This window comes from Cylas formicarius, unplaced genomic scaffold (genome assembly GCF_029955315.1).
Source record: "Cylas formicarius isolate icCylForm1 unplaced genomic scaffold, icCylForm1.1 PGA_scaffold_1__22_contigs__length_36826433, whole genome shotgun sequence".
In the NCBI taxonomy this organism is placed as follows: Eukaryota; Metazoa; Arthropoda; class Insecta; order Coleoptera; family Brentidae; genus Cylas; species Cylas formicarius.
The window spans coordinates 5454878-5478617 of NW_026844264.1; the positions used below are offsets into that span (position 1 = coordinate 5454878).

The 23740-nt window shown below is 36.6% G+C and overlaps 1 protein-coding gene across 2 annotated transcripts in view; it reads left to right on the forward strand.

Moving 5' to 3' along the window:
* The window catches only part of LOC132696851 (uncharacterized), a 102922-nt gene extending 80638 nt beyond the window's left edge, over window positions 1-22284 (forward strand). The window contains exons 1-2 of one of the 2 annotated variants that reach the window (XM_060661935.1): window positions 6679-7091; window positions 18175-22284. In XM_060661935.1, the coding sequence (XP_060517918.1) occupies window positions 18221-21637 (3417 nt within the window). In that variant the 5' untranslated portion in view covers window positions 6679-7091; window positions 18175-18220 and the 3' untranslated portion in view covers window positions 21638-22284. Of the gene's footprint in view, window positions 1-6678; window positions 7092-18174 lie in introns of those variants that run through there. The other variant, XM_060661934.1, reaches the window with a different exon arrangement.
* Window positions 22285-23740: the final 1456 nt, after the last annotated feature.

A 23740-nucleotide genomic window follows, 5' to 3' on the forward strand; every position in this document is an offset into this window, starting at 1 on the left:
TTGCCTTTTATTTCTATTTCTAGTTTTGCCTTTACGAGTTTTTCATATAGTCTTCCCATAGATGATATTACGCTAATTCCTCTGTAATTTTCGCAATTTTTACGGTCGCCTTTTTTGAATATCGATGTCATATATGCAGTTGTCCACTCTTTTGGTAGTTGTTCTCCATTTATTGCTCTTAGAAACATTTGGTGTATCATTCGGTATAGTTTTTCTGATCCGTATTTTATTAGTTCAGGAACAATGCCTCCTGGACCGGCAGCTTTATTATTCTTCATATTTTTAATGGCCATTTTTACTTCTTCTAAGCTAAGATCTATATCCTTTTGTTCGTCTGATGTCTCCGAGTTTTCTCCAATAAAAGTAGGTCTATCCTCTGTTAGCAGTTTTTGTAGTATATTTCCCACATAGTATCTGGTATGTATTCTAGATGTACTTTTTCTTTCCTATTGGTTCTAAGAGATTTAATTAGACGCCAGGATTCTAAATTACGCGTTCCTCCTATATATTGTTCCACATTTTTGCAGGCCTCTTCCCATTTGTTGTTCTTTTCTTTCTGTACTATTCTTTTGACTTCTCGATTTTTCTCTCGGTATATCTCTCTATCTTCATCTGTTTTTATATTTAACCACTTCATATAAAGTTCCTTCTTTTCATTTATGATTTCCTTTAGGTCTTTATTAATATCTATTTTATGTTGGTTTTGTGATTCTTCCTTCTCTCCGAGAGCTTCAGTAGCTGCTTCTTTGATGCATGTTTTTATGTGCTCGTATGTTGTCCCGAGGTCGTCGAGGCGAGTCTTCCAGTTTTTGGTCTATTCTTTGCTGATATAAGTACCGTATTGACTCATCGTGTAAAAGCTGTATATTGAACTTTTGTTCTTTTTGTTTATGTTCAAATGCTATTTCTTTTTTTGGTTCACGTTTGTTCCATGACCAGGGGAACTCCATTTTCGCGATCAATAACCTGTGGTCTGTGCCGCATTCTGCACCTCGTTTCACTCGGACATCTTTTATTTTAATTGAGGAGTTGTTTTTGACTACAATATAATCTATAATTGATCTGAGATCTCTGGTTTCTTGTACCCAAGTGAATTTATGAATTCCCTTGTGTCGGTAGAAGCCATTTGTAATCTTGAGACTATTAAATTCGCATAGTTCGATTAGAGCCTCTCCGTTGGTATTAACCGTATCTTCTCCGAATCTACCTATTATGGCATCGTTTTCTTTTCTTCCTGTTCTTGCATTGAAGTCTCCTGCTATTATGAGTTCTTGATTTTGTTTAAGTTTATCAATTTCTTCTTGTATCGTTTGTATGAAGCTTGTCTTTTTATACATTTTATCCATTTCTTTTTTATTAAGATACCGATTCCGGCTTTTGCTCTTTCCTCTTTTTTAACTCCGCTCCAGCAATAAAAGACATCATCTATAATTTCTGTTCCATTTCCTTTTTTCTTGGTTTCGCTCACCACTAGTATGTCCAGTTCCGTTGTTTTAAATACATCTATTACCTCCTTGCCTTTGGTTCTCCATCCTTGGATATTCCAGATTCCGAAAATTAGTTTTCTATTATCTGTTTTTTGTTTTTGTTTTTGTTTACGTTGGTTGAGATTTAGGTCTAGGTTTTGTACACGATCAGCAGGTTTGCCCCCCCCCCCCCCCGGAAAACCGTTGGGGCTCCCTCTTCTGTCCATTGGAGGTGTGGATTACCACCCGGGGAAAAATTCCGTGGTTTTTCATCCTGCTTCTAGTCTATTTGACCTTTATATTTTTACATGTGCTAGGGAGCTTAAACCTGACGCCATAACCCCCATTTGGAGGGCCTTTTTCTTCAGCCGCCCATTCTGGGAACCGTCGCTGTTTGCAGCCGCCCATTGTGAGTCCGACGCTGCGGTGGTGCTTGTTGCTCCGCGGGAGGTATTTGATTTCCCTTCAACCACCCATATCTGGGAGGCCTTCCCCTATCCGCCACCTGGGGACGCGCTCTCTAGGAGTTGCAAGCTCTCCCGAGACAATATCTCAAAATGTCAAAGTGAGAGCAGGGCGCCATTTTAAGCATTTTTTTAAGGTCTTAGCACGTTCTATTCGCATGCTAATTTCGACAATATTTGATTCGTCAGTTTCTGCGAGACAAAAAATGTTTTGTTAGTGTGTCAAGTTCATTTAAACTGTTTTCTTAAATATTTGTTTTTCATATTCGTTTTATTTAGTATTTAATCGACATTCTATAGGTAGTTTTAAGTTCGTTATGTTATTAGTAAGTTAAATACTTATCAATACCTATCAATTTTTTTGTTTTTCCAAATAGTTTGTGCACGGGAATTCGAGCAAAAAGCTGAGGCTGTTGTGATTTATGGTGACTCCAACCACAATTTACATTTAGCAGTTAGAATTTTTAATGAAAGATATCCCGTAAATCACATCACACGGCAATATTTGAAATACTGCAAAACGAATTTTTTACTAGTGGCATTGTTAATAACAAAAAAAAGTTCCGGCAGAAAACCAGAAAAGAAATAAGTTGAGATTATCGCTATCCTTGTCAACAATCCGCAGAATTCCACCGAAAATATCGCTGAGGAATGTAGAATCTACAATAACTGTAGTAACGTACATTAGAAAACAAACGTTTCACTCCTACAAAATTTAGTACGTCAGCCAACTGTCAGAAGACGATCCGAACAGACGGATGCAAATCTGTGAAATTATATGTGAAACAATTATTCTGGCTTCAAAGTATGCCCAGTACGTATATTTTCGTGAAAATTCACAAGTTTTCCGAAATTATCACCCATAATTTCCGCAGAAAATAAATGCTTGAGCGGGTTGACTTGGTAATCATATTGTTGGTCCAATATTTATCAATTTTAATCTTACTGGTGTACGTTATATGATACGAAATGAAGTTAATCCATACACTAGGTAAAACAATTGTGGCAAACAACCGAACTGAATTTCAAAAAGACATAGTTTTTCAGCAGGACGGTGCGTCACCACAGTATTCGTGACCTGTTAGCGAATGGTTAAATGTTACTTTTCCTAACAGGTGGATTGGAAGACAAGGCCCCATGGAATGGTCAGCTCAGTCGCCAGATCTAACATCGCTAGACTTTTTTCGTTGGGATATCTAAAAAGTGAAATTTGTGTTACAAAACCAAATTCAGTTGAAGATCTGACAGACATAATGTTAATGCATAATGTTAGAAACGAGTTTATTGACGGACTTCATTATTGTCAAAGTGCAAAAGTGATAAAATGATGAAGCTGTATATTTTTTTATTGAGTAGTAGAAGAGTAATACATTTGCAGGCATACATTTCACTGTTTTGCAAAAACTGATGATTTAAAAAAAAACTTAAAATGGCGCCCTGCTATCATTTTCTCATTTTGAGATATTGTTTGCCTGTATTATAATTATATACGTGCATGCCAAATTTCACCGTGCTATATCCAAAGGTACAAAAAATAAAAAGGGAGTCCCATCATCGTGGGCACTGTATAAGAAAGCGGTAAAGGGTGGGTTGTAATTTAATAAACTAAAAAACACGTGCCGTATCGGACAGGGTTTTTATTTTTTATAAATTCTTTAATATTGTAGAAAATGCATGTTTTGTACAAAACAGGTGAATAATGAATGCATTTTGCATTTTCTCCGCCCCTTAGTGCCGTCGGCAGCCTTTTATCATCTTAGCAACGTGCCGTCGCGTCATTCACACAGAACGATACCGTCGGCGTCCTTTATCGGGGACTCAACCCCTCATATGTTCTCATATTGTAAACACTATTAGTTTTATATTACTTTTAGAGGTCTACGAAAGGATAAAGTTAGGCTTGGGTCATTCAGTTATTAAAAAGCTTTGAATGTAACAGTACAACTCTTCGCCGTGCATGTAATGTTTAGATCGATCTATTAAATGTACTAAAACAAGTAGTATTTATTTCATAAAGACTACATTAGTTATAAAGGTAAGCTTCAGTTCGATATAAATTATTATAAATTTTTGCAGGGACTATTTGATGTGAGAGAATTGGCGTTTAGGTATTTGTATGTCAAGATTCGGTCTGAATATCTGAGTTTCTTGAGAGCATACAAAGATTAGAGTTGATTTTTACTTAAGTGGCATAATTCAGTATGTATATACTAGGATGTTTCGATAAAGAGTGTTGTCTCAAAATAAAAAATTCCACGGCTTAATCAGTATAGTCCCTAAAAGGCGTTTCTGCATCCTAAAAACTTCCTCCGCAGGTGGGGAACCTCCTCCCCAACAAATCAAAGCGTCGTAGTTAAGACAAAGAAAGAAACCTGATGACAAACAGAAAGTTTTTTTTCTACTCTGCATAAACTCCGGTGAATTTTACACCTCTTTGTTGGATTGTGCTTTCATTGAAGCGTACTAATATACATTTATTTCAATCACCTCAGTTTTACGTTCATTTAGTATCAATTTGTTAAATTCTGCATAATGTTTCATTTACTCAACGATTGTCTTGGTTGCAATGCTAAGCTGCTCAGATAATGATACAGAAAGGGTAGAAACTGCGTCATCCTTAAAAGGGAAAGTATGGGGAAAGAAGAAAACACAATTCATAAATACTATAATCAATAACGGACCGAGTAAACTTTCCTGAGGTACAGGGTGGCCAATACAACGTAACCCTATGCCTCATCTCACAATATACAGGGTGTACGAAAAATCTTTAATACAAAAGTCATCTGGTTTGACACGAAGTTTTATTTTATTATATTTTTGCATATACACGGTAATATAATTTTTATAATATTCCGATAACTTATAATACAGGGTGTTGAAAAAGTAAAATTTTAGTATTTATCTAAGAAAACTTCCAACAACCATTTTTTTTTCAATGTAATTTGTATGTAAAATTTCATAATTATATCTTATTTGTCAGTAAAAATAAAGCTAAGTTGGTCTAAGGTTGTCCATGTTTAGTTTTCGAAAGATTGACAAATTAATATACTTATATGACGATTTTGTTGCCGGTTTCAAGCTGTGGTAATCTATTCTTTGCTCGCTATGATAGCGTTTAAAATCAATCAATCATATTCCAATTTTTGGACCTAATTTTGTAAACTACCCCAAATTTTTGGTTAAAAAAATTGTAATACAACCATTTTTAGCCTTTTTTTTATTAACAACTAAAAATAATGGTGGATTGGAACAAAAAGTATTATAATAGATTTTCAACATGTCTTCCATGAACCGCCAAAAACGTCGTATATATAGTTCCCATTTTGTTTATAGCATCACTTACCATGTTAGATCGGTTGATATCTCCCTATTTTCAGTCCGATTTTGATAAACTTTATTTTTGAGGTTTCTCCATAGAAAGAATCCAAAAGGCGTCAAATCAGAGCTACAAGCTGGCCAAGGCATTGTTCCGTGTCGACCTATCGAAGTTGGGAATCGGTGGTTCAGCCAGTTAATAACAGGTCTTGACGTATGATACAGAGCACTACCTTGTTGAAAGATTTAACATGGTGTTTGTTACTACTAGACCAGTAGTGGGTATTTTTTCTATTAAAAATACCGCCCATATCAAAAATAGCTTCATACACAAAATACTTTTTCAGATATATTGGATTCAAAATAACGGTCCATTACTAGAACGCAAACTGTTGTTGTCAGCTGTTAATAACTGAACAGGGAGGAATTTAAATGGAAAATAATTATTTACTTTCAAAGCTTTTTCTTCTAGAATGTCACGCGAGGCTTGCCTTTGGGAACTTTCTTCGCTCTCCGCAAAAAACAGTAGAATATTTAATTGTTTTTCTTCAGTAAGGGCAGTTCTCGTTTTCGTCCTGGAGTTTCTTATGACCGAACCATTTAACCAAAAATCTGTTTAGTGGGTAATCTTTTTGCTTGATATAACTGCCGGTACTCCCGAAGAGTCAAAGCTGGACATTTATTGTTGCGAATAAGGACTCATATAACTGTAAATGCTCTTCCAGAGTGTATGGAGCCATATTTTTGGCAGTAATAAAATAACAACGACGAAATTACATTTTACCGAGAGCCTGTGACATTTTCTGCTTTTTTGTTTATCATGGCTTCGTTGTCAAGTATAACAAAGCTTGAAACCCGCAGAAAAATCGTCATATAAGAATATTAATTTGTCAGTCTTTCGAAAACCTTATACAAACTTACCTTTATTTTTATTGGGGGTTCCCATAAAAATAATTATTTTTGGAAGTTTTCTTAATATATTAGTTAATCTTAATTTTTGAACAACTTGTATTATTAGTCATCAAAATATAGAAATTCTATTAAAGTAGGTTCTTGTCGACAAGGTATTAAACCCAAATTAAAAAATAAAGATTTCCTTTTAGGAAAATTACAAAAAATTAAGTTGTGTTTACCAAAGCAACACCGAGTGCCCTGTATATGCACAAATGTGATAAAATAAAACTTCGTTTCGAACCAGATGACTTTTGTATTTAAGATTATTTCGTACACCCTGTATATTCTGAGATAAGGTATAGAGTTTCGTTATATTGCCCACCCTGTACACCGCAGAGTATGAGTTTCATTAGAGATGCCCTAAGTCTGTCAAAAAAAAATAACCGCTCTCTGTTCACTTTGCTATCATAAAAGCACGTTATGGCGAAACACGTCGTTGAATATTAGTGGTATTGTCACCAAACCGCGGTAGAAACAGAGTCGTTAATAAAGGTGGGACCGATAAGGATCACCTAGTTGTGACGGCGTCGTCATTCGACGCGAAGTCGCCAATTCAGGCGGTTTTTTCATCGCAGAATTTTCGTAGTTTCTACATACAAGCCCGCCCCCGCGAGAAAAGCTTCGACGGAACTTTTGCGACTTAAGTAGTCGTGTTGAGACGCGCGTGTGTTTATTACGTTTGGGATTTAACGACGGTTCGTGTGCCCGTGAGAGATTCGGTTCGACGTGCAGCTGCAGTCGATCATAATGAATGCGAAGGTACGGGCGTGACTTTTAACGAATTACGCCGAGCTTTTGTGTTGCTCGTTGAGAACCGGCGCGTCCTGCGCGGCGGAAGTTTTCGAGTTTTCGCCGGTGCCGTTTTTTCTTCTCGGTCCTCGGATACCGTTAGGTAAGGCGAAGTGCGATGCACAAAAGGCAATTAAACCAAACTAGATTGACAAAGGCAACTTCGCGAAAGATAAGGTCTGATATCGATTATAGGAGATATCCTATGTCTAAATTCTATTTGATAAAAAAAAATTATCCAATGTATGTAGAAAAATAAATATATCATGATGCCATTGCTATGCTATTGGCTTAAATAATTGAAGACCATGTGCTGCAGTGTTCATTGACTTAGCAGAAGCATTCGATACTGTAAGCCACTCGCGGCTTTTGACTAAACTATATTTAGCGGGTACACGAGGACCTGCTCATTTGCTAATTGAAAGTTACCTGAAAATCGACAACAAATAATAAAGATTAGTAACTGTTTCAGTAAGCTGAGAACTGTAACCTATGGAATTCCAGAGGGTGCAGTCCTAGGACCCATATTTTTCCTTATATACATAAATCAACTACTTACTGTTGATGTTTCAGGTAAAATCATGTCTTTTGCTGATGATACAGTTTTGTTTGATGAACAATTGGAACGAAGTCGAGAACCGCATTAGTTCGGACTTGCAACTTATTTCACAGTGGCTTGACAATAATTTACTAATAATCAACTTAGATAAAACACACTACAATAAACTTGCTGTAAAACTATTATTTAGAAACAGTTGCTGGTCTTATCTTATGTAATAATTAGTTGCGGTGGTGCCTATCACACAACTCTTCAGCCCCTTTACGTAATACAAAAAGAATTTTGAAAATTGTGTTTAAGTTAAATCTGCGATATCCATCTGACTTAATTTTTACTCAATTTCAAATACTTCACATAAAAATATTATATTATACATTTTGTTCTTAATAAAAAATAACTTACTGGTTAATTCAAAAACTCACGCTTTAAAGTTGGAGAAAATTTAGCTTTACAAAAAATGCGTTTGTCTGTTGCACAAAAAAGAATATTTTTATACTGGTCAAAAAATTTGTAATGCACTACCTCTAGAACTGAAAAATAAAATAAAATTAAAATCATTTAAAAAAATTGACTAAGTGGCTTATTGATGCTAAATTGTAACTTAAATTTCTAAGTGGCTATTTATTGTATTGTAACTATATAAAATCGTTTTTTTTTTGTAGAATATTGTTTTTTTTTTTTCATATTATATAAGAGATGGGAAACATAGTTAAATTAATCTGCGTTATGGTCAAAGATGGCTGTCAAGTTTTTAACTTAGTATACCTTGAATATAAATGTTTTTTTATATTAATATTCATTTCATGTTTGCATTCAATAAGTTGTTAAATTGTCCATCGTTATTGATTTAAATAAAAATTATTATTATTATAATACGTTGATCATCATCAAACCGATAAATAATTTTACATGGAACTACGGAACTAGTTAGTACAGTACAACCTTTGATCCGGACAATTAAATGCACAGGGGTGTGTCCGAATTAGAGAACTGTCCAGATTATCGAACAGTAGGTGCTCACCCGCAAGGAAACTTTCACATCTAAAAAAGCCTAAATTATATGGGGGAGGCCAAAGAAAATATGATGTATCGCTGAAGTGTGTGTACTACAATAGGTTAAAAAGACGCATTTTTCATGCATATGGGCTGATTTTGTTATAGGCACGAGCCAAAGCAGAAACTTTTTTTGGCAAGCCCTCATAGGGTTAAAAACTAACCCATTTCCCTGTTATGTCATTTTTATTGAATGAATTGGGTTCACTATTGGTTTTCCTAATTCGAGAACATAATAGAAAAAATGGTATTATTACTTATATAGATATAGAATAGTTTCTTTCGTGTTTTAGTACCTATATTAGTGTTTATTAGTTTTCTATTTTTACATAAAATAAAAATATGTGCGTATCCACATTTTTTTTGTGTTTTTTTTATTGCTTACTGCCGCTTATGGAGTACTCATTTTCTGGTTCCTAGAGTGTGCTTTATAACCGAAGTTCATTGTATAAGATCTATCCAGCAAAAAATAATTATCAAAATTGATCCATAAACATTCTACAGATGTAATAGTTAAGTGAACTTTATGGAAATTAGTATAGTTTGGTTTTATATCAACCTGAAGAAAGATTCGTTGACAGTTTATTCTTAAAGAAATCCTTAATAACCCTCCTCGATATTTGACATCAAAAATTAGTCCGGTTAGCCAATAAAAAAAAGTAAAAACTAAAGTGCATACTCTCTATATTTATATTTTAAACTTAAATTTTGCACTATATGAATTCCAGCAAATAAAATTATCACTTTTTCGTCTCTCATTATTTTTCAAAATCAAAGGCTTAAAGGCAATGGGCACGCATATAAGATACAAAATATATATAAGTAAATGAATATTGCAAATCACCAAAAGCATCGAAATAACATTTTATAGATATAATATGCCGTGACGGTCCGTTTTTCATTATTCAAAAAAAGAATCCCTATGGTTTGGTCTTAACAATTGGACTGATTTTCCGTATACGGCCACACGTCCTGTAACTTGAAATAAGTAATTGAATTGAAATTGTCTGCAAAAGTTTAAATTTGATTTTCTTCATTCTACGACAGTGTCTGGATTCTAGATTAAAACTTTATCTTGGGGTACGCTCTTCGCGCGTAAATATTCGATGCACATTAAATTTTATTCAATTTATAATACGGCTCGTTATTGTGGGTCGACGAGTCAAGGTCACGGTATTGGTAAATTGTCTTTTTCTAGTTAGTGTTCCGTACTGATAGATATATAGGTAGTTAATTTTCCAATGAAACTTCCACAGTAATACTATTTACAAATCTTTTAGATTCCTGCGTCGGTTTTGTAAATAGTATTTAGGTAGTTTATTGGTAAAAAATGAAAAGTACTGTTGCGGGATAACAATAGAAAATAACTATGTTTTGGTTAGTTGTAATAAACATTTTCAAATGCAAAGTTTACAGGATAAATTTTGTTTAGATATACAGAACTGCACATTAAATGGAACGCCCAAATACTTCACTAATTTTGCTAGCTATAACTGCGTGTCATCCTTGGCCTATAAGCCAGCGGCGTCGAATTATCTTTTTTTAATCCCATGTGTGTATGTAAGGCAGCGAAACATTTTAATTTTTCGGCTAAAAACTTGTAAAGTTCTTTATTGCCATTGAGTGAATCGTTACCTCAACTCCTCTGGATATTTTTGCACGCCGCTAATTTTCACTATTTTCTTCGGCCTAGTAATTCGACCAACATCATAGAGGACCCTACAGAAAGAAATTTTTCACTATCTTGCATTTACACAAGTATAACGAGACGAGATTTTAAAAGAAAAGCTCTGTATAACAGAAATGATTTATTAAAGGAAATCCTACACCCCTGATGCATAGACCAAGGACGACGCTTTGCATCACTAGTTATAAATTCGGTATTTGTTTACCGATGTTGTAATTTTTCTGTCAAAACTACAGAATTTCTTGGGTTAGTTCTGGTTAGTTAGTCCCACTTCATTTGTCGTTCGCTATATATTTTTTTAGATTAATTATTACAATATACATGAAATAAAACTAACCACTAAAACTTGATTTAAAGCAATTAAAACACATCAAGATATTATTTAACTTGAAGTACTCCTGAAATGAGGAAAAAAACCTTCAGTGTAAGATACTTTTTTTAATGATTGGAATAATTAATTATTTTTGGGTGATTCCCTAAGGCAAAAGTTTTGAATCAATTATACTTTTAAAATATTATATTGCTATCTATAGAAGTTGTATTTTGATGGACAATTGTATATTAAGATATATTAAAGCAGTTTTTGAATTCCTCGAAAACTTCTATACATATTTTATTTATTATTTTATATACCTATACTGAAGTCTAACCTTTTTTTGATGTGTTTCGAATTTAATGTCAAAAGTGTCGCTTGCATGTTTAAATATATTAAATATGTATAAATAGCGGCCAATATTATGGCAAAAAGATATCTCTCATTCCCATAATGTTGTTCCACTGACAGAACATTTAAATAATGCTTAATCCAGCCAATAAACGTGATCTTACATTCCTGGATATTCTTTTGTAGAGATTTTAAAAATTAAAATTTATTTGAGCGGCAATGACGATATAGATGACATTCTAGAACAAATTAGGAGTTAATTAAGTAATATTAATGACTTGCATCCTGACTTTATAAGTTAAAAAGGGGGAATCAACTGGGAATTTATTCAAATATATATTCCCAATCTATAAATTAATGTTTATATATTTTCAAAAAATAATAAATAATAATATAATTGAGAACATTTTTTTTTTACATTTTTTAATATAGATATGCTGAAACAGTCATAATTAAACATAAGATGGGGCGTTGGTGCGACGCCCTGATGAGGCTAAGTGACGATTTTGTTTTTGGCTGTTTTCGGCTTTAATGTAAAAAGTACCTAGGACATTTTATACATTCTTGAAATAAGCTTAAAGAATTTAATTGACTATCTAGGGCTTCCAATTAAAAAAAAAAGTAATATTAAATGTATACAGTAAGTCAATGATTTAGTATAGTTTAGTGTTGTTATTATGTACAATTTAAAATTATTTCAATGCATATAGGATTGCTCAAAAAAGTGCGACGAATAAAACATATAATTAAAATAAAAAATAAAAAATTTCGTTTTGAAATTCTTCAATAGCAATACATACCTAAACCTAATAATAGTTTTTCCAATATTTTAGTAATTCTGCAAATAGTTTAAGCATGGCCAAAAATATGATCCAGCACTTTAAAGTGTTTTATTCCACATCACACATTAAGTGTTTTGGTTTTGCACTTCCTGTACTCACCATTACTGCTTCATCGGAAAACATTATTTTAGACAACAAATTTGGATCGGCTGAAGCTTACCCTTTCTTCAAAATTACGGTCTAGAAATTCTTGGTGTAGTTCCACGTGGAACAGATAACATTTGTGTTTCATAGTGGTGCTATTAACAGTAGATTAGGATGTATCACATAAACTAGATGGAAGTAGTTTCCGATTGTTGTTCCTCATTGGTAGCCTTCCGGTTTACCAATTTCTGTTCTCACATTCAATACAATCACTAGCATCAAATCGTTCCACGAAACAACGAAAAATACTTCGCGTTCTAAAGTCTTACTACCAACAAAGTATTTTTTCCTCCTCACCCAATGTACAAATCATAACAATTAATTTGGCTTTAAGAAAATCGATACTGATTTTTTTTTATTTATTGACACGACTAATATTATGGCAATAGTCAGAAAGTTGATTAAATATTGGAAAAGTTAAAATAAATTCCTACGTATATGAAATACTGAATAAATGTAGTAGATCTTCACAAAATATAAGCTTGTGTACCAAATTTCATTGTATATAAGTTTTTTTGCAAGTGTGCAAGTATTTTTTACACATTAAACCATACCGCATTAAATTAAATTTATATAAAAAAATAGAAGAGGTAGCATTTATAATGAATTATCTGGACGCACAAGATAGATTTACAATTAAAAAAAGAAGTAATCAATTGTCACACAGTAGAGCATAAGGATAAACCAAAGAAAACTGTCAGTCTTCTCCACCAACAAGTAAAAGAATAATTGGATGTACAACGAACTCGACATGTTTCAAAATTAAAAAATTTCATCTTCAGCCAGATTACAGCAGAAATAACGGTATATAAGTTGAAAAGAAATTAGGTGTGAAAACCACCACTATGCACAAAGTTGGGTCAAACTTTTTAAAAAATCATCTCAGTCTTGAACAAAATAAAAATAACTTGGAGAATAATTTAACAACGAAGACGTGGACTTACAAAAATTGACGACAAACGGCCTGCATCAAATTTCGTAATATTGTCGTATTTGTCGTCAATTTTGTAAGTCTGCGTACTTCGTCTTCGTTAAATGTCTGAGAATGTCTTTCTAAAGTTTTTTTTTCATCAAGACTGAACTGTTTTTCCTTTAACTTTGACTTTGACGAAACAGACTACTTTTCTATCCCAACTTTATGCATAAATATTGCCAGTGCTGGTTTTTCCAAGCTTATGAGCTCGCCGCTCGTACCAAATCGAACTCGGGACTAAACTGCCAGAGCTTCAAGTTAATACCTGTCAACATGTAAATGGCAATATGTTCAAAAATTATGATATTTGCAATGTTACCAATCGATGCGCTTTCTTTTTGAATTGCGTAAACAAACAAATCATACAAGTTAATTACTTTTGTTCCTTAACAGCCCGATTCCTTTGAAAATACTGTTTATTGGCCAGTGCTTCTGTATTACAATGGGATCGCCGCGGTTAGTTTTACCGCAGCCGTTAAGCCGGAACCAAATATCTTTAAACACATATATGTATATATGTATATATACATATGTGTATCTATAACTGAGGCTCTGGTGCACGTAAACAATTCATTTTACAGCCTAAACAAGAACGAAGTTAACTTGTACGGTACGTAAATCTTATCGAAGACAGACGTTCACTGATTCTTAAACGGTCGCGCAGAATTCAAAGAAAATAGAAGACATGTGCTCCATTCGGGTTATTTAGTCGCTAAATATAGAGGTGTATTTACGTCGGGGCGTATATGGAACGGCAATGATTAAACGAATAAAAAAAATCTCCAGATTTATTTATAACCGCGTGGCATTAAACGCATGCGGGGGTGTTTTCGCCGCCACCCATTGACGTGTTAAAAAAAGAAAACCAAACTTAAACGGAAAGGTTATTTCCGGTTTATATGCGGTAGAAAAAAAGAAAGATCTGTGCCATTTAAATCCATAATTTTCCATAATTTTTCAAAGAAACTGCCACAGGCTACTGTAATAATAATTACAAATAGGATGCCCCATGCGTTGGTTGTCGTAAAACTATCTTAAACCGAGCCACTGAACCCAGAATTAAAACATCTTATGTCCGCTCTTCTCTTTAATAAATTCCACATCAGACATATTAAGCGTTCTGTCACAAAAAACTTTCCACAGATAATAATTCCGAAAGCAACCCCACACTTGCTATTGACTTCATATCAAAAGTTGTCCAAAAATCTCTCAACATGTCAGAGTCATGAGATACAGTTTGCATTTCCTGCATATGCGGCAAGGAATACATTGAGCAGACCGAAGGAAAAATATCAACTAGGCTCAAAAAACATGAAAACATGAAGATTCAAATAAACTCATCAGCATTTACAGAACACAATCACGAAACCGGACATCAAATTTTATTCGATAAAAGTAAAATTCCTGCATGTGGTCAATTCTTTTACCAATGAAAAATCCTAGATTCTATAGAAATCTATAGAAGATTTGTAAATATTAAATACATGTTAATTGCTTGTATCCTTAATATTTTATTAATCTTGAACAGGAAGAAGAGTTTTACAGGCTATGCGACACCTGTGCATGAGGCCGGCGGTCCAACCATCCTTAAATCCCAGGTGATGCATGCATTTTCTAATTCGAAAAAATAGAGCAGACATTAAGCAAACAACCTCATCAGGATACTACCTTCGAATTCCAGAGAGAACCGATTGAACGACGAGCCAAGTTCAAGTACGTTGGTAGTATCATAACAGATAATCCGAATCCAGACTGCGAGATTAAATGTCGAAGTGGTGCATGCCTTCTCCGTTGCAAAAAATAGGAGGACAGTTGGACCAAGTGTGATTCCGACCGAAACCTTAAAGCTCATTGTAGAACATAATATTGGAATAATATTCCAATAATACTGCAACATATAATACAGAAGAAATTCCTGATGACTGGATATTGTTATGAAAAAGCAAGTTCAACACGATACTCATTGGAATATTAGAGATTGCTGGGATAGACGACAGAGATATTCGTATAATTAAAATCTTATAGTGGATCCAAAGAACACAATTAAGAATAAGGAATACTAAAACAGACAGTATTGAAATACGGTGAGTAGTGAGAGAAGGCTGCATGCTGTCTGCCATGCTCTTCAACCTTCACTCTGATGAAATATGCAAAGAAAAATCGGAAGGAATCACAGCTGGACAGGTAATAGCAACGATAAGAGCCGCCGATGGCACAGTGATTCTGGTGCATACAATGCAGGGATTGAAATCACTCACGAACAAAATCGGTGAGGAGCATAATCAATGTCACAAAGAACAAACTCATAACATTCAGCCTATAATCTCATCAAGATACTCTCTGGAGTACCAGGGAAAGCGGATTGAATGAGTAGCCACGTTCAAATACCTTGGTAGTATCATCACAAAAAATCCGAATCCAGACTGGGATATTAAATGCCGAATACAGACTGCTAGGCCTACCTTCTATAATTATCCTTGATTTGCAGTGACTATCTAAATCTAAAGCTGAGGCAGCATACGATTCAGGGCTACGTGTGGTCAGAACTGTTGTACGGAGTAGAGACACAGACTCTGAAAATTCAAAGACCCAGTTGGAGGCAATTATAATATTATTTTTTATTGCTATTTACAAATCTTCTGGATTTCTCCTACATCGGTTGTTGATGAATCGAACTTTCTGATGTTTCGACAATTATGCTGTTGGCTTCTCCAGAACTTAACTGAAACTAATCCATTTCTCTATCTCTAATTCAGTAATGTACATGGCGAATATTTTAAAATATATAAAATATGAGATCCCGTTTGAAGGAAATTTAAACTGGAATCTGTATGGTCATGGTCATAGTCAACTCAGTTCAATTCACTTGGAATAGTTCATATTGCATCCGATCAACTAGAACCACTTGCACCAAATATGTATTTTAAAATTCAATATAAAAAAATTACGGGCTCATCAGCCAAAAACAAGTCTATCGTGTGTCGTAACTTGCTTTGTTTTAAATAAAGAACGTCAAAAATTTCTAGAAAAAGTATGTTTTTTATTAATTGTGCAATAACCTATATTATACAATTTCATTCGAATTACATATAATAAAGTCAATTATGTCCCCAACTAAGCATGCACAATTTTATGAAAATAAGTTCTTAAGTAACTTATAAAAAAGCGATTTCTTGGCAATGGTTTTTAATTTATATCTTGCCTATGAACCTAGACACAAAGAACACAGGGAATAAACAAAAAAATTTTTGATCGTTTGCTCGAAAAACAATATTAAATCTTCAAAAAATCAATAGTGTACCATGATTTTACCTAGACGTATCAATTAGGTCTCCCTCTGCGACGCCACTGGAGAAAATAATAAAAAAAAAATAAACTTTCTAAGTTTTGTCAAAATCTGCTAAAGGAGTAATTAATACAAAAAAAAAATTCTATAAAATATGACAAATTTTATTCCTTTTTTAAGTTTTTTTACATTGCATATATGAAATTGTTCAATAAACAATTCCCCAACTGAAGAAGCATTGGGTGTTGAAGGTTCAAATTTTATTCCTCTTTTTAAGTTTTTTTACATGGAAAATGTACTTCATATTTGAAATTGTTTTCAATAAAATGAAAAGTCTTAGTTCGTCATTTTTTGAAATGCACTTAAGACAACGGGATCTGTTTTCTGCCCTTTCTCATTAAGATCAAAAATATGCACGATAACGGCCATCATAACGCCTTATTTAACCTCGAGACGTCGATCAAGCTCGAGCAATTTTTGCGCTGAGTTTTTAAAGTCGCTATCGACTATCTGAAAAATTCTCAGAACTCTACGTCGTATCTAATTACACTTTACGTTATTTGTTATCGAGTTTAACTCGTACGCTGCGAAACCTCGATAATGCATACGCGAAAAGTTTCTTTTGAATTTGCCCGGCCTGTTGTGATGTACGTAATTTTTCCTTATTTTCGTGGAAAAATTTAAACCGCGAAAGAGACGAAATTAACTAGAATTGTTTATAATTTTTTTTGGTAAATGTTGCGGAAAAAGACTGACACATACATAGTATAGGACTGGTTCATACCCGTAATTGAACTTCAACTCTTAATTTCAATGCTATGTAAGAGTTGTAAAACCAAGATAAAATGATTTGTATAAGATAATAAAAATGAAACCAAATGTATTTGTAAATGTAATGCTTGGAAATAAGTACCGTACCGTGTCGTCTCTAGACTGACTATTTTTTTGCTTTAACCCATATCGAGTTGTGTGGAATGAATATACCTATATCAACCAGCAACTGTTTATTTTAAAACCATAAATCCATCTCAGTTATGGTCGCACTCCATTGCCAAAAGCCGAAGCTCGAACGTAATATCGAACGTAAACACAACTAACCAGCAACTACACACTTCATTCACAATTATATCATATCCTTCTTCTTAGGGTACTGTCCCAAATAATATCGGCGACGAATAGCGGTGGTCTTACCTTGTCAACCGCGGCGCAAAATTCTATTAGAAATAGCTTCAGTTTATTTTTTGTTTTAAAACTATGGGTAAATTACTCTTAAAATGTTACCTAAGAAGGTCAAGCAATGGAATCTACGTTCTTGGCTTTGATATTTTTATATGATACGGAAATTACTGATTTTTAAAACAAAGAGGATTCCGTTGTTGAAAATAGGCGGAGTTGAAGAAAGATTGTATCACATCGTCAGCAGATGTGAACTTTGTAAAATTCTGCTACTTTAGCTTAACATTTAAAAACTTTCGCCCTACTTATATACTTGCATAAATCGTAGCGAATTTAGCTGATCACATCATAACCAAAGCAACTTTCGCTTAGGAATTTTGAACTTTTGCCCTTTCAAATTGTTGAAAAACCCTTACCTTAGCTTACCTTTAGTGTCTTTTTTACTTTAAGGAAATATTTTGTATAGTCTGCAAGTACTACTATACTTCGCTGAATCCTTAGCTCACATTTGTTATGCTGCCACTTGTTCTTTTCCCTTAGGCTTAACAAACACGTACATTGAAATTGTTAGCACATCGAAAATATAGCTTTGCCCCAGCTGGAATAATGTGGAATATAATGCTGTTCTACACTTATTAGTTTATTTCATTTTTATTTTACGCCTCATGTGATTTTTCGACGAACTGGACCAGTACACTTCTGACTTGTGAGATAATTAAATTGAAGCACTATAATGTCTATGATTTTACAAACCATTCGTTATTATTATGTGTAATGGACCATTTTCTATTTCCTTTTGCAGGAGGACGCCACGTCTACCGTCTTAACCGCACACTACCGCTGCAGCCATGGACGGACCCGAAACAGCCTCACGAAATGTTGAAGACCCTCATCAAGCTAAAACCATCTTCAATCTACTGTCCAAACTCAAAGACGAACCGAACAAAAGCATACGACCGACCGAAGATTCCCAGCCGAATAACGAAGAAATCGAAGACATCGTAATCCTGCGAAGAGATTCGAAAACTCAACAAAAGTACATCAACAAACCCGCTTACCTGAAACTACACCGCAGTTTATCTCCTACCAGAACTTCTGTCGACAGAATCAAGGAGAAATTCGACGGCGCGACAGATAACCAAAGAAACGAACGCGAAGAGTCCAAAGTTCCTCGAAACGAAACCCTAGAATCGATTAAGAATAAGTATTCGCCCTCGGCTTTCGGATACTCCGCGCTACCGGTGGCCAAGCCGAGAAGAAGTAGATTAGTGAAAAGTCAAATAATAACCGCCCCGACCACGGACAGAGCGAAGCAAAAATTGAGGTATAGTTTGAACGTCGACAAGTACGGGAAAAAGAAGGACGTCAACTCCAACGACTTAGATAAGGACGCAGGTTCGTCCGGCTCGGAGGAATACCTCACCATCGTCACCAACTCCCGCAAAGATTCGATCGAGAGCGTCCTCAAGTTCCAAGAAGAGTTGGACGCCTTCACGATGGACAAGAAGAAACGCACCAGCAGTTTCCGGAAACTGTTCGCGGGGAAGATTTTCGGAGGCAAAGACAAGAAGAAAAAGGAAGACGCCAAAGCGACGTCATACAAGGATAACGCGCAAAACGAGAGCAACAAATTTATGCGACAATCACCGTACAGGCACACCACTGGCGGCGAGAACATGACGAACAAATTCAAAGACTCGAAAGTATCAAAAAACGACGAGCTACTGGAGAGGGATTACGCGCAAATGCACATCAACCAGTTCAATAGGATCAAGCGCGACTTTGAGCAACCTAAAGCCGCTCAAGGCTACGTTTCCATGGACAAACCCATCATTAAAAGTACCGACACGAGTCCGTATGTAAACATACCGGGCGTTCGAAAGTACATCGACACCAGCTCGTCCGCGAGCACGCTAGAGTCCGATCGGTCCAATTTGTACCAAAACGAAGCATTCGCCAGAGCGAATCAAGCTAAGCATGGTAACGATGACAAGAATTCGCTGAGATCGAATAAAATTGGCGATACCCGCAGGGACACGCCTCCCAGGGCGACGGAGACCAGACAGGATTTGTATTTGGTGAACCCCAAAGCGTTGATACCCATAAATTCGGAACGGCCGTTACCGAATCCGTATCAGAGCAGTAGCGGGGTGTCTTCTGAGGAAAAACTGCCCAACTCGCATATCCGCGTCGAGGAGACGTACGGCACTGTGCTGGACAGCCTCGAAACCGGGCAGAAGATCAACGCGCCGCCTCCAAGATCCCCCTCGCTCGAGCCATCCAAGTTGAAACTGCCTCAGCGCAGGGAAATAGTTCCGTTGTCTCCCAGGATCAGATCGCCAATACCGCCGGATAACATGTCGACCGAGAAGATTATAGCCACCGAATTGTTGAAGGCGAGAAGATCGCCGATACCCAGCAAGAAAGAGCAGAAGGAGGCAGTTCCGAGCCACCAGAGGCTCGAAATCGACATCGACTATCCCGACAAAGTCAGACAGAGCAAAGAGAACATACTGCGCAGTTTGGAGAATCTGATAAGCAAACCTCCGGTGGCTACCAAGCCGCCTCCGAAGCCAGCCAGGTCTCCGATCGCTGCTGATTACGGTTACACCGCCGGGACCGCTGGGGATCGCGTGGTCACTAATGCGCAGGTCCATTCCAACTCGCCGTCGAACAGAACCCCCACCCCTAGCGGTTCGGTACAAAACGTGTCGTTGTCCCCGTCCAGGTCTACCCGCTCGACGACGCCGCTGAACGCAAGGATCCCTGAGTCGCCCAAGACGACGCCGCAAAAGGAAGACATGCGCAAAAGCGTCGAGGCTTACTACTGGAAGGAAATCAAGAAGCTCAAAGATCAGGAAAACTACGAGCTCTACATGTACCAAATGCGGTACGCCAACGCAATGCCTTACGGTTACGGCGACGAGGCGATCAGTGTACGCAGGTCCAGGAGTCTGTCGCCGTCGGTGCAAAGAAACGGACGGCGCAGCCTAAGTTTGCCGCGTGAGTCGAGACCTTCGAACAACGTCATCGGATACAGGCCGAACGCCATCCCCGAAGGCAGGGCGCTTACCAACGCGCCCGCGCAGCAGCCCAGGAGCGTTCAGCAAATTCAGTTCCAGCAGAATTTCGTCAGGAACGCCCCGGAACGGCGAACGGTGGACGGCGGTACCGTGAACTATTCCACCAATAGTCTCTACCGGCCCATATTCAAACGTGGCAGTTTGAGTTCCCCACCTACACAGCAACAGATCGTCGAACGAAAAGTGAGCTTCTCGAACTCGGGAGATGAGGCGGCGCGAGTTTGGCCGACGAGAAACGGATTCACCCGAAGTCCTCCGCAGAGGAGGATCGAGCAGCTCGACAGCCAAACGGACGACGAGGTATTTTTACCAAACGCAACGCTGGTCGTTGACGGGGTGCGATATCGTCGACCTCCAAACGTCAGGCCGCGTGAAGAGTTGTACTATAACGCGGAGCCTGTCTACGGCGTGCGGAATTTGCAGAGGGTTGTAGAGGAGAACCCATATGCGCAAAGGTATAAAGGGGAGGTGTTGTACGGACAGCCGATGGACGCGCTGAGAACGCCTCGGGGTTTGACGAGGCACGGCTCAGTGCAGATCGACGACGAGATCTACGGTCAACGGGGAATGGCTAGAAGGTTACCTCCGACGCAGCAGTCAATGGAACCTCTTTACGTCGCTAGGCAGGAAGTCGTGGAGAAACCTATGCCGCCTAGACGGCAGATTATCGTCAAGGACGACATCTTCGGTCAATTCGGTGGGTACGTCACCCAACAGACCTCCGGGTACCCATCTCGTCAGAGCATAGTCGATTACAACAATCGAGTTAGGCAAGAATACTACCAGCAGAAGCAAGTGTCGGTGTCTAACAAGGTATGCGACATGTACGGTCAGATCCACGACGTTGGGCCTTCGCAGAGTGGGGTACTGATGGGTCAGCTGAGCAGGAACTCAGGGACACCCGTCGCCGTGAGGAATTCCTACTCGCAGCTGCCCAGGCGCGACCAATTCGTGCGTAATGGTAGGTTGACCGCCAGCGCGAACGACATGTACCGTAGGGGAGGAATGGAGAACATCGCGCCCACGCGGCCGTTGCCGCCTCTGCCTCAAGGGAAAGCGAAAGGTCAGGGGCGTAGTAACGGGGGTCCGTCGGACACGGAAAGCGGATCGGACGCGGGCGAGGTGCAGCGAATCCTTAACGGTAAAGGGAAGACGAAGAAACGCGGCATTTTCGGAAAGTGAGAATGCGATTTGTAATTGTGATACTTGGGAGGCCTTCCAATGTTCTACTGTATACCGGGTGTTTAGATAAGGTATGCTCTCCGAAGGAATAAGTCATCAGGGTCGTAATATTGCTGCTAGCGATATCTGCTGTACCAGTACAGTGCAGCGTTGCACCCTCTACCGGTAATCTTTAAACTTTGAAGAAAGTTTTCTGATATTTACCAAAAAAAGAAATCCTAGAATTCTCTGTCCTAACTTTTATCTGAACGCCCTGTATTATTTGTCACTTATTAATTGTTTTTCAAAGCGAAACTCTCGACAATTCAAACTGGAGCACCGTACGTTTTTAAAAATGTTTCCCAAAGGTACGTTATCGTCTATAAATAGAATCGGCTATTTATTTAATGATGGCATTATTTGTGTTGTTTTATCTAATCTGCCCGCGTTAAATTGGCGAGAGTGTTTTCAAAGATAATACATTTATTGGCATTTCCTGGCACTCTTAGCATCTGCAGGTTTTCGCCGTTTTGTCGACGCAGTATTAAATATGTGCTTTTTGTGTTGTGATCGTCTAAATTTACTATTTATCCGCGTATGGGCTACGTTACTATTTTACGTGTTAAGCGAAACGAATTCCACAGTGTAAATAATTGTTAAAATTTTTCAAAGTATTTTTGTACTTTGTAGTTAAATAAATTTTAATATATTTTGTATGAGTTTTATTTGCTCAAGTTTCGAGTCTTCAGTGTGGGAAGTAACATCAATGCGTACTTAATACTTTTTAATTTTAGTGACGTAACACCAGGATAAGATACATGAGCTCGAACATGCATTATACAGGGTTTATTAATTAAGTTTATTAAATAAAGATGTGAATCTTTGTGTAATTTTAAGAAAAAAGTCAATTAATTGCAACCTATTAGAAAAATCTCTTAATTTTAGAGCTACAGGGTTATAGAACTTTAAAAAAAAATACTTTTTCAAAGTGTCAAACCAGTAGTTCTTCTTCGTCTTCTTTCTGACATGGATAACCACGTTAGTAGTTCATTGTCAACACGTCTTAATTTAATTTTGTATAAGTTTTATTTGCGCAGGTTTCAGGTCCATTTTTTCAACAAGTTTCCCTTAATTTGGGAAGTAAAATCAAACCTCAAATGTTAATTTTAGTGACGTAACGCCAGTAAAGATACAAAACAACGAACAGGTATTATACAGAGTTTTTATTGAGTTTAGTAATTAAGGGTGTAAATATTTTGGTAATTTTAAGAGAAAAAGTTAATTAATATAAACATATCTTAATTTTAGAATTACAGGGAGATAAAGTTTTAAGAATTTATTTACCATTTATGAAAATTTCAAACCGCTAACCCTTTTTTTCTTCTTCTTTCTGATTTATTAAGCCTGCCTTGTTATTTCCATAAGTTCTTAACATATTTTCGTATGAGTTTTATTTCAAGTTTCAAGTTCTTTTTTTACAACCTACCATCAGTTTGGAAAGTAACACCAAAACGTACTTCAAACGTCAATTTTAGTTGAGTAATACCACATGAGATATATAAGAACGATTTGTTATTATAGAGGGTGTTTATTAATTGAGTTTACTAATAAAAGTGCACATCCTTGCGTAATTGAAAGAAGAAAAGATAATTAATATTAACGTATTTGAAACAAATTTTAAGTTTATATTTACAGGGAGATAACGTTTTAAGGAATAAACTTTTTATGAATATTTCAAACCAGTGGCCCTTCTTCTTCTTATTCTTCTTCTTCTTTCTGATATGGATAACCACATGAGTAGTCTACTGCCGGCTGCATTAAAATCAAAACGTACCTCAAACAGGTGGTAAATTAAAAAAAAAAAAACAGAACTTTTATGAAAATTTCAGACCAGTAGAGGTACTTCTTCTCTCTGACATCGATACCTACGTTAGTAATCTATTGCCTATTTATTGCCAACACCTCTTGCCCGGAAGATGAAGTCCAGCGTTCTCTCCATCTTTCGGGTGTTCTGTCCTGTAAGGAATGGCAATATATTAAATTAAGTAAAAGAGCAGACAACGAAAGCAACTCGAATTTCGAGAGAAATGAAAGAAGTGAAGTGAAGACATATAAAACAAGACC